Source organism: Phyllostomus hastatus, unplaced genomic scaffold, assembly GCF_019186645.2.
Source record: "Phyllostomus hastatus isolate PE091 unplaced genomic scaffold, TTU_PhHast_1.1 phas_scaffold_585, whole genome shotgun sequence".
Lineage (NCBI taxonomy): Eukaryota > Metazoa > Chordata > Mammalia > Chiroptera > Phyllostomidae > Phyllostomus > Phyllostomus hastatus.
In genome coordinates this window covers 16,662,766-16,675,913 of record NW_025334037.1, presented here as the reverse complement: position 1 = coordinate 16,675,913, position 13,148 = coordinate 16,662,766, and the positions used below count along the sequence as shown (strand labels likewise).

Below are 13,148 nucleotides of genomic sequence, written 5' to 3'. Positions count from 1 at the left end.
ATTTGAAAAGAGTACAGAAGTGGCTCACCCAGGGCAAGAAAGTTCTATGTTAATTCAGGGTAGTATACAAGAAGAGGAATTGCGTGGTGGTGAAGAGTTACAGGTTTTGCAACCAGCCTGCTTGGGTTTATATCCAGTTTATTGGTTCTGTTTACTTGACTGCTTTGTGCCTCAGCTTTCTTTTTTCTCTGTAAAATGGGGTTAATAATAGTACCCACATCATAAGCTTGTTGTGAGGTTTAAATATGTTACTACCAATAGAGTGCTTAGAATAGTGCCTTGACATAAACATTCAATAAATAATAGCTTTAATAATAATTATTATTATTATATTAGTATTGTTATCACAAGTAAGCTTCCTGAAGATGGCTTAGGGACTTGGAAAGCAGTTAGGAATCAAGTCAGACACTTACTTGCTTTCTCTCTGACTGGGGCTACATAATCTCTTATCTCTGGAACTTGCTCAAAGCTCAGCGGGAACTGAGCTTCTCACGGGTATCATGGATTTGCACTTGGTTGTTAGTTGCCATACTTTCCTCTCTGGCCTTGACCACACAGGTCCACCGTCAAGTGAATGCTGGGTCAGTGTTTCTGAGTTCAGAGTCTTGAGAGAATCTGATTAGTCCGGGCCATGATTGGCTTTAAATGAGAATGCACCTATGTTTAATTCGCTGTGACTGGCCAGGTGACCTCACTCACAAACAGGGTCACCTCTCGGTGTAGGCACGGAAAGGGCAGCTCCAGTTGAGGGAGGAAGGCCTAAACCAGAAAACTGACCAGCTTGTCTTGTACACGCGCACCGTCGCAAATTGGAAACTTCCTCTGGAACAAAAGACTCAGTCTCAGAAAATAACAGTTATAGCTGGATACCAGGGACTAGGACAGCATTGAACTGCTTGGCTCTGATGTAATTTAGCCTGTGGTATTTGTAGAGAAAAATTGATCCCTCTCCTGTTACTATAAATGGCAGAGACATTTTCAGCTCCAGTTAGAAACACTCATTGGGTGGGCAAAGACCCCAACGCATTGATCTCAAACCTCCTTTCCAGAGCAGGGGCTCCTGAGTGGGCGGGATGCTCGCCCTCACTGTCAGGAGAGTAGATTCCAGAGTGACCAGCAATGTCCCTGGAAATCTTCCTTTTGGTGACAGGAGGAAAATTCCACTTTGGCCCTTGGCTCACTGCGCTCCATCTCACCTTCCAGAGCCCCCATGTCTCCCCGCATTCTCAGTGCAGGGCATTCACCGCTTACAGAGGTGTCTGCCTGCAGAGCCCCTGCCCTTCTCTCCGAAGACTGCAGTGAGAGCCTTCCTGGGGAAGCAGTTCCGCAGTGATGGGAGCAAGAGGGGGTGCTGATGGAATTTCTTAGCTCTCAGCCGCCACGGGACGGGTGGAAAGGCTTTGGATCCGGGCTGGGCAACTGAGGAAGCAGTGAGATTTGGGGGAAGACAAAGCATTGCTAGGATTTGGATAGAAGTCTGCTGGGAAAGTCTCCACTGCAAAGGTGCTTATGCCCCTTTCCAGTTGAACAATTCACAGGCTGCACACTTGCTTTCAGATGGTTTGGTTTTGAAGCCGTCAACAAAAAAGCGCCCCGCTGCCAGGGCCAACCATCAAAAGGAGAAAAGAGAGCGATGCGAGCCATGGGGGAATGTGCGAGAGAGAAATATTGCAGGGCAGCAACGAGGCTCTGCTGGCCTGATAGCATATGCATTATCTCCCCCCAAGGACCCCGTGGTTTAATGGATGGGGCTTTAACCTGCCCAGAGGTCAGTCTCTGCTGGACAAATGGAACCTCATCCCTGAGGGCATCGACATTCTCATGACGCACGGACCTCCTCTAGGTAAGTGAAGCAAAGGTTGTCGCTTTGTCATATGAGATGCCTTCTTTCCCAAGCCTAATGAATAAATGCTTCAGGGACATAATCATTTTCCTTCAATAAAAAAGTGAATACAAAAAGAAAAGTGTCAATGTCTTTAAAGAAACCCAGTATGCTAATTAAACTCAGCAGTTCTGCTGGGCTTACAGGTGTTCTTGAAATTAAATTTTTTGATTTAGTCAAGTCAGGGAAAATCAAATGAGTATGGAACACCACCGTCTTTTGAGCTGGATAATTTATTTTAAGAACTGTATTCACTTTGGTATAAGAGGGTGGGGAGTGGAAGGGAGACAGGAACCTCCCTCCCAATCACAGGACGTATGTGTGCATGGCTGCGAATGATGGAAACTTTTGTCCAAAGGAGCCCATTTTCTTCCCATATCATAGAGTAACCTGGGAGATCTGTATGGTTTAAAAATTGTGCTAATTATGTGAAAAAAGGTTTTTTTTTTTAGCTAAGGTATTAAATAAGGACTTACACTGAATGTTACTTAAAGATAACTTATAGATACATGGAGCCAGCATCCAGATTTAGATGGTTCCAGGCTACCTTTCGTTACCCAGATTACGGGTCAAAAGATGATTATTTGGCTGATATAGTAGTCTTCTAGTTACTCCTGAGCAGTTCGGCTTAGCCGCAGAATATTTTCCAAACACGACTACCACCTCCATCCCCCATCTACTCTGTGTCTGTTACGCCAGGACCCTCCCATGTCCAACTCAGACGTGCAGAGGAAATTCAGATGGTGCACTTTCAGTAGGAGTTTTCTTGCTCTGTCTTTTTGTTTAACTTGCGGTAAAAAACACAGACCATGAAATCCACCCTCGTAACAAATTTTTACATGTACTACAAAACTTTCCTCAATCATCTCGATTTGGCGAGAGGGGGAACAAACTTCATACAAAAAGAAATGATCTTTGCAACATTTTTCCTGTGGCTTAGGGTTGTTATCCACGCCACTGTCCTCCATGCATCCGAAAAAGAAACAATCTAACATGCATCCCCTGTGTGAGTTTGCTCTTTGCGGAGATGTTCCCCTCCAAGCCACCAAGTGCCGCTCTCCCTCCTTCGCAGGGGAAGTGCTCTGTGTCTCACAAAGAAACACCGGAAGGGAGGACCAGGGCCTGAACCACGCTGGCACCTTTTAATGCCAGGGGAGACCAGGAGCAGGGGGGCGGTAGATTTGCGCAAGAACAGCACTTCCTGACGTTTTCAACGCTTCGGAATCATCATTCCCATGCTTTTTTCCCCCTAACTCATATCACCCTATCCCATCATTTATTTATTTTGTTTTTTAAAGGTTTTATTTATTTACTTTTAGAGAGAGGGGAAGGGAGAAGGAGAGGGAGAAAAACATTGATGTGTGAGAGAAACAGATTGGTTGCCTCTCAGGCGCCCCCGACTGGAGACCTGGCCTGCAACCCAGGCACATGTCCTAGCTGGGAACTGAACTGGTGACCCTTCATTTCGCAGGCCGGCTCTCAGTCCACTGAGCCACCCCAGCCAGGGCGTATCCCACGCTTTAAAAGATTTTATGAATCCACTATCTTTATCAAGTCATAATTAATTCACTTCCCTATTTAGCAATCATTAGAGACTAACTAAATCTTTAAATTCCTCATGAAATATTCCACGGCAGGTTCACCCAGTGAGGTCCTCCGGAGGCAGCATCCTAGCCAAGCGGGTGCTTTCCCTGAGCAGCCTGGCCGGGGCAGGCATGATTCTCCATGGGATGTGTGCGGTTGTACAGGGGCTTGGACATCCTCAGCACGGAGAACATGTATATGCCTGAAATATTATTTGGAATGCAACTTTGGACAGGTCGATTGATTCCCAGACTTCAAGTAATTAATTTTTTGTACAAAAGAAAGTGGTAATAATGGTTAAGTCTGAATTCAAGCCCCCGAAGAAGTCAGACATCCTTACAGAGAAGGTTACAGTCTCTCTCTTTGCAAACAGTAAAGATGAAGTGTTCAGAGAGCATCTGTGCATCAAGCACAATAAGGTCTGGAGTTGTCAAATAATAGCTCAGGCAAAGTTTTCCTAAGGTAAAGCCAAACCTCCATCAGTACAGTTATTGGGATTCTTGGGAAAAGGCTGGCTTGGGAGGTAGGAGTGGGCAGTGGGATTGGCCTTGTATTTTCCCCTTCTGGGAAAGGAAGCATCACACCGTGGGACTTTACTACTACAGAATGAGCAAGATGCTTTCTCTGGTGATTACATATGAAATGAGGTATTTTCCCTCTTCAAGAAAAACACTTCCATGAGGGAATGTGCCAATTACTGTGGACTAAGGATTTTTTTCCTCTAATTAACACACTTTTAAAACCCCCACTTCCGTCAGATGTTCTTCCCACACTCTCTGCCCGTTACTCCCGGTGCTGCGGCTGACGCGTCCTAACAGAGATGCTAAATCTTCATTTCTCCAGTCTCGCCAAAGTGGAATGAACTTGCCTATCCCTTTCTGCCCCGTCATTTCTAAATAGTAGGAATCACCTAATGGAGCTACGGAATGGATTCCCACTGATGATGATTTAGTCTTTCATCCCACCTGCCTTCTTTAACACCCCATCCTGCTGAGACACTTGGACCATAATCCCTCAGATAGCTGACTTTTGCTATAATTGATGTCAGTTTTTATGGATTTTCTGCATTAAGTGTAGAACTAAGTGGCTTTTACATAAAGGTAGTCAATTAGCCCCAGCTTCCTGCATGCCACCACGAGGTCACCGTTGCTGCTTGTTACTAGAGAGGGGACTGGAGGAGGAACTTGGTGTTTCCAAGTCTTGGTCATCACGAAGCTCCAAGGGTTAAGGGTTGATATATCCGAAGAGAGCAAGGTATCTTGTGGCGAGTTCGCAGGCAACTCCTCCCAAACTGTCTTCTATGAATTGTCTTGGAAGTAAACTGCTCTCAGAAAGCTGTAATAAAAAAGAAAAGTAACTAAATCGGGAGGGAAAGAGATATTATGGGACTGCCGGGAATAAATGTCATTGGACCCATGAAGAAGATTTGAAACCTGTGGCTGAATAAATCAAATCCGTTACAGGAAAAAAAATGTTAATTAACAGGAAGGAAAAAAGTGGAAATAAAAAAAATTTTCAAGAACCTAAAGAAGACAAAGTGACGAGTGAAAAGTTCCTTAAAAGCCATTGTGAGCTTTAATGGAGAGGCTAGGATTACAGATAATGTAATAAACCTTCTGTGAGTTATGGCTTCCTGAAAGTCTAAATGAAACCTTACCTGGAGAAAGAAAATTAAGAGTATTGATTGCATCTTGCCCTTAGGTTTTCGAGACTGGGTTCCAAAGGAGCTTCAAAGAGTGGGCTGCGTGGAGCTTTTAAACACAGTCCAGAGGCGAGTCCGACCCAAGCTCCATGTGTTTGGCGGAATTCATGAAGGTAAGACCGGAAGAAGGGGGCTCATGACATACTGTGTCGTTTACCCAGGATCCCATCCCACAGTGGGGACCTTAGCGCTCCCGGGAGTAGCTGGAGGAGTTTTCAGTCTCTTCCTACCAGGGGAACCCTTTCATCAGGTAAAATGTAAGGAGAAACACCTGTGCGTAATGTCGATGACTATGTTATCTGGAGCTGCTCTATTTGAAACAGAGTAGAGAGTGGGAACCAGGTCTGGCCCACCTTATAGAAAGGCCAGCACTGCCCTGGGCAGCTTCCGGAATTTCAGGGGCCTGATGAGGAATGTTTGATAACCACTGCTGGAGAACAGCTGTAAAGTAATAAAGGACCAAGTTTCTCTTCAAGAGTGTTAGAAGAAATGGCCTGGATATTAGACTAAGTAAGTCCTATGACCTCTTCCTACCTCTAAATATTGTGTCTCATATAGAATGCACACAGAGACCCAGGGAGACAAGACATTCTTCAGAAAATAACTTTGGACATGCAATGAAGGCTATATAATAGAAGTAGCAGGAACTTGTACATTTGCACATAGACGTTTTCTTCCTAACCTCAGAAAGCCATTTCAGACTTCTGAGAAATCGTCAGCACTGCTAGCTCCGGCTGAGGTTAAACAGAATAATTAAATCTCCTCTAAATGGGAACTGGTCTAGTTGCCGTTGTCTGCCTTTCACAGTAAGCTGGAGTCAAGTTCACAGGACCTGAAAGTCTCCCAGGAAGCTCCAGGGCTCTAAGTTTTGAATGTCCTCCCTTTTGCAAACCAGGGGGAACCGGGCCTTTGGGCAGACCCAGAACCCCGTTTTGGCGGGCCTCGGGTTTCTGGCCCTCCGGCCTCTCCCAGTTACATCCCTCCATGCAGTGGGTATGTGGACGCAGGCAGCTGCCCTGTTCTCTCCATCTCCTGCTTCTAGCTGTTCTCTGAAGTTATTTATGAATCTGCATTTGAGGGGTTTAGGTGTGTGTACCTGATGAAGCCAAAAAAACAAGTTTGCTTCTCAAAGCCCACAAATCCAGTGGCTTCCTGCTTTAGGCAGGCAGTAGAGAGCACACTGAAAACCATCCTACCAAGGCCAGAGAAAGTGAGCGAGCTCTGAGTGCAGGCGCCAGCTAAGTGGAGGAAAAGCAGGGGTGCAGCTCCCCAGGAGTGGATGTCTTCCTGCCCTGACTGAACTGCATCCCCTGAAAAGGAGAGCGCTTCTCTAAGGCATGGTGCGTGGTTCGAGGTGGGAGGAGTGGGGGCTCAGGTCTAAGCAGCCTTTCTAAGGACAACTATCAGGTTTGAATTCCTGCAGTGTGCCTATGGGTTTGCGTTTCATCTTTTTTTTTTAATCATTAATTAGCTTTAAACTAGCCAGACAATTGGGGAATTCCACTGAAGTCCCAAAATAATAAACTTGCTTAAAAGGGAGGAGATCATATTCAAATAAACTCGTCTTGATTTTATTCGCTTAAGACAGCTGAAGAGGGCAGAGAGAGGGCAAATACCAGCCTCCTGATGGAGAAAGATAACAAGACTTTATGACCCCAGAACTAAACAGTGCACATTTTAAATGCTGCTTTTCTTTTCTTAAGAGATTTTTCCATTCACCCTCATTAAGCTCTCCATGGGCTTACTTGGAGAAATTTTAGCAATTTGGAAGTGGGGAGGGGGACCTTATCGGTTACTTCTATAAATCCTGGAAATTTTATTTTTTTCACGGGCACATTTTTCTGTGCCATAGAGCCTGATACCAACATAGAATTGCACACTTAATTGCAGAGGCTATAAAGGAAGTGTGCAAATTTGCAACCATGCTGAAAATGTCAACGTATTAAAAATTATAAAAGGACTGTACATACCAAAGACCCAGAGAAACTTTCTTAGCTTTCTCCCTGTAGGTCACAAGAGATTTATACTGCCCATGGGGAGTGTTTTTGCTTGACCCGGTGTCCAGGTAGGCTTAGAAAGCAGCGTCCTAGGGTGACATTTCTCCAAATCACTTGGACAAATGATTACTCGATTCTTTTGAATGAAATGGGATTTAGCGTCAAAGCCACACAGTTCAAGTAAGATAAGACTAGTATTGTTAACTCTCGTTGAGGCAGTTTAGATGTTATTTCATAGATAAGGTGCTGAATGTCCTCCTCTCCCGACTCCCAAGGCAACACTCCTTCCTGCTCCATTCATCCGGAGACTGTTTGGGGTTTGGATGTGTGGCCCTGGGTTGCTGTTCCTCATGCTGTCCCTGAGCACGCAATAGTTAACACAGGGCTTTGAAATGAAAATCATATTCAAAAAAGAGGGGGATGGATTTTTTATATTCTAACTAGCAAAGACACTTTACAGCCTTTCCCTGACAGATCTAGTATTTAAATAAGGAAAAAGGAAGCACTTTTCTTTGAAGTAGCAGATTCTCCCTTTAAAGAAAGCAGGATAAAACCAGAAGGCTGTTTCTGAAAAATGTTCTGTCCGGGGAGGCTCCCCTGAATTCTGTCTCACTACTCACTGGCAAAGATTTGTTTGTTTGTTTGTTTGTTTGTTTTCCTTGCCTGATGGCCCCGCATTGAGTCTCTACTATTTGTGTGTATTACAGTAAGCGTGACGCTCTCTCCCTACAGGTTACGGCATTATGACCGACGGTTACACAACGTACATCAATGCCTCAACGTGTACAGTCAGCTTTCAACCGACCAACCCTCCAATTATCTTTGACCTTCCAAACCCGCAGGGTTCCTGAAGCTTCGAATGCCCCGTTGGAATGTGAGGGAAGGTCTATAAACTGCCATTTTTTCTAATTATAAATTTACATTCTTTCTCTTACTGGTTTGTTTCCAAATCCTGTGAGTTCTTTTTGTAAATTGCTGGAACAAAAAAAAATGATGCTAAAGGTTGTGCTTCTTCTCTATTATTATTATTATTATTTTTTAAATGGGGTATCCATTTGAAATCAGAGGAGCATTGTGAATTTGTAAAATGACTTCTGTTTTCTCAAAGGCCACGCCATTGTAAATTGTTAGTGTTCACCAAAGGACAGCCAAGCTTTCTTTTTAAAAGGTGATGAGAGTCTTATTTTAATATGCTTTAAGCTGGAAGAAAAAGAAAAAAAAAAAGAAACAGGTAGGTAGTGTTTTAAAAACCAACCAGATTTGCACAACTGTTTAAGAGTATTGTTTGAACTGTTTTATTTTTTGATGTTTTGTTGTTGTTGTTTTCTTGGTAGTGCTTCTTTTTTGCAGCTGTGGCCCGGATTTATAGTAATCCTTTCAACAAAAGTCGGCGTGGCAAAAGACTTCCCTTCACACTGTCGCTATAAAGAAAGTTGTGTCAAGGGAAGAAAACGGCCCTCATTCAAAGGATGGCTCAGTTCATGAGATCCACACTGTGGTTATACAAGGTCTCATTGTTTGTTTGTTTCTTTTAAATTATTTTAGCTTTAAAAATATGGAAATGGAATCTGTCAAGAGCACGTATTTCGTGCAGTAAAAAAAATGAGTGTGCAGACTCCTTTTTAATATGGGTTTATATATATAAGTATTTTTTTGTGTATTATGACTAAGTTAGGAGTTTAATATTGCCAACGACAGTAGAGCTGCAAATGGATGCTGTGTAGCTGGGCGTCCAGAGTTTGAAGGAGCTCACACATTCTTCTCAGAACTCAAGGTCTTAAAGAGCTTGAGTTCAATCTAGGTACAGTTACAGGCGTGTGTAGACTTTAATGAATGCAATGGAAGCTAACTAAAATAAGGCTTAGTTGTCCTTTATATTTAAATACCCTGAATTGTCTTCTTACTTCCTCTCCCCCCCCATTTTGCACTGTGTGTCGATGCAATCTTCGCTAGCACAAAATATTGTCGCTAATAGTCATTTCTGTTTTCCCATTGTAAATGCTGTTGAGCTTTATTCTATTTTATGTTACCTTGTTAATGAAATTTAGGAAAGCAGTTGTTTCTTTAAATTTATTGTGATATTCTATATCTAGCGGCCTTTATATGCAAATAAAATTGCAAGATTTTTAAATCCGTGCTGTTTGGAGGATTGGCTGGTGGAAGGATGGTGACGGAGCCCTGGGGGAGGGGAGGATTGATTCACATGCAACATCTGTACTCCCTTTCAGAAGAATTAAAATAAGTGACTTTTTTTTTCAAATTTTCAATAAATTTTTATTACCCACCATTCATGGGCTGGCAGGTAGATCGATAAGGCACTCAGTGTACTCTTGCCTTCCATCACACTGTCATCTATCTTGCCATAGATTTCTGAGGGTGAAGATTTCTCTCTGGCCAGTGTCATTTCTGTGGGAACGGAGTGCCCTTGCAGTGGGGGCTGGGGGCGCCATTGTGTACGTGTGTGGTGGTGAGAAAGCGAACCATTGGGTAATGGAGCAACCACTACCCGTTTCTCCTTTGTCCCCAGGAGCAGCTGTCTCCCCCTCACTATTTTTTGAATGATGTATGCCACTGAAATGCCGTGGCAGCCAGGAGGTGGCAGGCGGTAGGGCAGGGGAAACTGTGGTATGTCTTTTTTCTTTTCTCTGGGGAGAACCACCGAAGAAAAGCAACATGATCATGAATCTGCAGTATATCCCAAAAGTCTACATTTCAGTGCCCGTCGGGCTGTATTCACCCACTTCTTCCTTTCTTCCTACCCCGCAGAGATTCTTTGGGGTCATTCCAGAAAACAATTCTTGATTTCAGTACCAGCAGAATAGAAAGAATGTCCTAGGCCAGAATTCCAGCTCAGACTCACATACAACCATTTCAGGCCATCATAGTTGTCTCGGGTGCCACCCAGAGCCCGTGTGGACACTTTGTCTGGGCTTGCAGAGCAGATGCCTCAGCTGCCCAAGCACAGGTGGCTCATGACCATAGTGAGTAGCTAAGACATACTGTGAGCAGTTAACCCTCCTCTCACCTGCTCCATCAGCAGAAGAGGGTGTTGACTTCAGGCCCATGCCTTAGGGAGCTGGAGTGAGAGGTAGACTGAATGGAAATTTCATCCAGTTACTGTACCGAGAAGCTAGGCTCAGACTTCTGGAAATGTAGGCTTTCCAGAAACAGGTGGCAGCTCATGATGACAAGTGTGCGTGCACAGCCCTTGAAAGCACGTCTGGACACAAACTAATTAAGCTTAGCACCTACTAGAATTGCTTTTCATTGCACGGGGGCAGGAAGCAGCCCCATCTGCAGAATCTACAGGGTAGACTGGCGTGTGGACAGAGCCTCCTTCAGCCAGTCCACGTTCCCACTTCACAGGCATGACCTGCCTCCAGAGGGGCAGGAATGACTGTCCCAAGGCCTGACGCTCTCTCCACTGAACCTTATAACAAGACATTTGAAAGAGCTTTTACAGATCAGGTGCTTTCTATTTTTCCATGACCAGACACTCTGCTGAATGGTCTCATATTTTGTTTCTAATCCTCACAAAACCCTGGAATAAAGCCTCGCTTTCTAGATGGGAAACTGAGGCTCCAAAAGTTGAATAACTTCCCTAGGAAAATGGAAGTTTCAAAACCAAGTCTCTCTGGCTCCCTAACTCATGCCCTTTTCATCACCCTGTCTCAGGAGCAGAAATCAGAGCTGTTATAAAACTGAGGTGGGACATTTCCAATTCCTCGGGCAGGGGCGGCTGTAGCTTGTAGCAATGTAGCTTTGTGACAGTGTCACACTGGACCACCTCCTCTCTGCCGGCTGCACAGCACAGTGAGTGAGACCAGGAAGCCCACAGCCTTCATGCCTGCCAGGCCTGGCTCCACCCGCCTTTAGCACCCGCTGCCTTTGGCCTGGTGCATGCAGTGTCTGTAAAATGCGGGTGATGACAAAGTCATTGTTAAGTTGTTATTTGCGTTAATTTGGAGATCACTGCCTGACATCCAGTAGGTGGTGCGTGTGTGTGTTCGTTAGTTGAGGTCCGCCATGTTGCCTCGAGCTTCTCCAGGCAGGACCTGTCGACTCCTCACCCTCTAGAGCACACAGGTGGCATTATTTCTGAGAAAATGTGTTTGCCTTCCTGGGAAACTGTGACGAACCTCTCTCCAAAAAAAAATACGAAGAACCCCCAGGGCATTTGCAAGAGGCAGGTAAGAGAGCCTGACTTGTCAGGTTTGTTGTCATATTGCAAAATCCCTTCTACTCTCCCAATGGGAAGGGGCTTGTCCGCTCTCCTGCGGCTTTAAATGGCACCTGTGGATCTCAGCCTCTCTCTCCCCTTAGAGTCTTTACCTTCCATCTCACCATCTCACCATCTCCTGCAAGCTCAGTCAGTGAGTTGTTTGCCCTACACTTTTCTCCCAATCCCTTTTTGTTGTGTTGGGTGCTGGGGACCGCTGAAATCCCTTTAAGAGGCCCGTTGCTGTTATTCTGACAGGTGGCCAGCGTTAAGCCTGCCTTCATCTCCATCACTTAAGTAAATAAATACTGTGACCCAGGTCTTAAGTAAGGAGAAACAGAAGCTTGGAGGATTTGGGATTTGTCAGTTGCAGATAAAACACTTGCTGTGCCCAGATTAATGTCCCCTCCCCCAACCTGTATCCAGTGAAGAAACGCTGCTCTGACCGAGCTCACCTCCATGTATTAGTTTGGTTCCCCGCTATCTTTTCCTGCCTTATCCTCACTTTCCTCGAAGTGTTAGGAACTTTTTGTTTAATTATTGGACTGAACTGAATTAAGTTGCAGTGTGCAGTTGGACTGTGAGCTGAGGCATTTGAGAACACTGCTTGGAACGGGGCAGGAGGCCCGTGTGCTGAGGGTTCAGGACTGGACCGTTTTGGCTTCTTCAAGTCTTAGTTGGTGGTTTCCCAGAAGGCTTCAGGCCCATTTCTGCAGGTCAGCCTCTTAATGAAAAACGTTTTTACAAAACCCTGCTTCTTTTTATTAATCCTCACCCAAGGCTGTATTTATTGACTTTAGAGAGAGGGGAAAGGGAAGAGAAAGAAACGTCACTGTGAGAGAGAAACGTCAATCAGTTGCCTCCCGTGCATGCCCCAAGCAAGGATAGATCCCACAACCTAGCCATGTGCCCTGACCGGGATCGAACTCATAACCTTTAGGTGTACAGGACGACACTCCAACCAACTGAGCCACCCGACTAAGGCTGTCCTTCTTAATGAAGTAGCAGGGTTACTGCATGTGTGCCCCTGTCTAGCGTGGCTCTTCCAGAAGTTTAAAACAACTTTCTCTTCCTTTTGAAGATACCTTTTTTTTTTTAAGATTTTATTTATTTATTTTTAGGGAGTGAAGGCGGGTGGGGAGAGAGAGAGAGAGAGAGACACCAATGTGCGGTTGCTGGGGGTTATGGCCTGCAACCCAGGCATGTACCCTGGCTGGGAATCGAACCTGGGACACTTTGGTTCCCAGCCAATCCACTGAGCTACGCCAGCCAGGGCTTGAAGATACCTTTTCTACCTCTCTTCTCCCATCCCGCCTTTCCATGGAAGAGAAACCACACTGATTCAAAAGCCTCTCTGTGAAGCTTTCCTCTTTCCCAGTGCCCAAATGAAGTCAGCCTCTGCAGCTCATGAGAAGTTCAGAGAGGGTCAGTGGCACCACCACAGTCACACAGCAAATTGAAGAGATAGCCCCACAGTGGCTGTTTTGAGCATGAAATGCTTTTTTATCTTGTCATTCAGGAGTAATTGGATAGAGAGATCAGCTTAGTCAGACATAGTGTGATTTTACAGCAGAGAACGAGCCACTCATCTGTGGCTTATTATTCATATTAAACCAAATTATTTGAAAGAAACCTCAGAATCTGACCTGTGAGGGTTCCCATGAGGTTTCGCTTACTTTCTCTTCAACCAGTCCATCTACAGCAACTCCGATGGGCACCCAGCTCCTCCTCCTAAAAGTGATGGGTGCACGGTTTCCACTGTGT

The 13,148-nt window shown here is 44.9% G+C and overlaps 1 protein-coding gene across 4 annotated transcripts in view; it reads left to right on the top strand.

Moving 5' to 3' along the window:
• The window catches only part of MPPED2 (metallophosphoesterase domain containing 2), a 164,286-nt gene extending 154,990 nt beyond the window's left edge, over positions 1-9,296 (top strand). For all 4 annotated transcript variants that reach the window (XM_045825406.1, XM_045825411.1, XM_045825410.1 and 1 more), the window contains exons 5-7: positions 1,728-1,843; positions 5,168-5,281; positions 7,898-9,296. In XM_045825406.1, the coding sequence (XP_045681362.1) occupies positions 1,728-1,843; positions 5,168-5,281; positions 7,898-8,016 (349 nt within the window). In that variant the 3' untranslated portion in view covers positions 8,017-9,296. The remainder of the gene's footprint in view (positions 1-1,727; positions 1,844-5,167; positions 5,282-7,897) is intronic.
• The last annotated feature ends 3,852 nt before the right edge of the window (positions 9,297-13,148 follow it).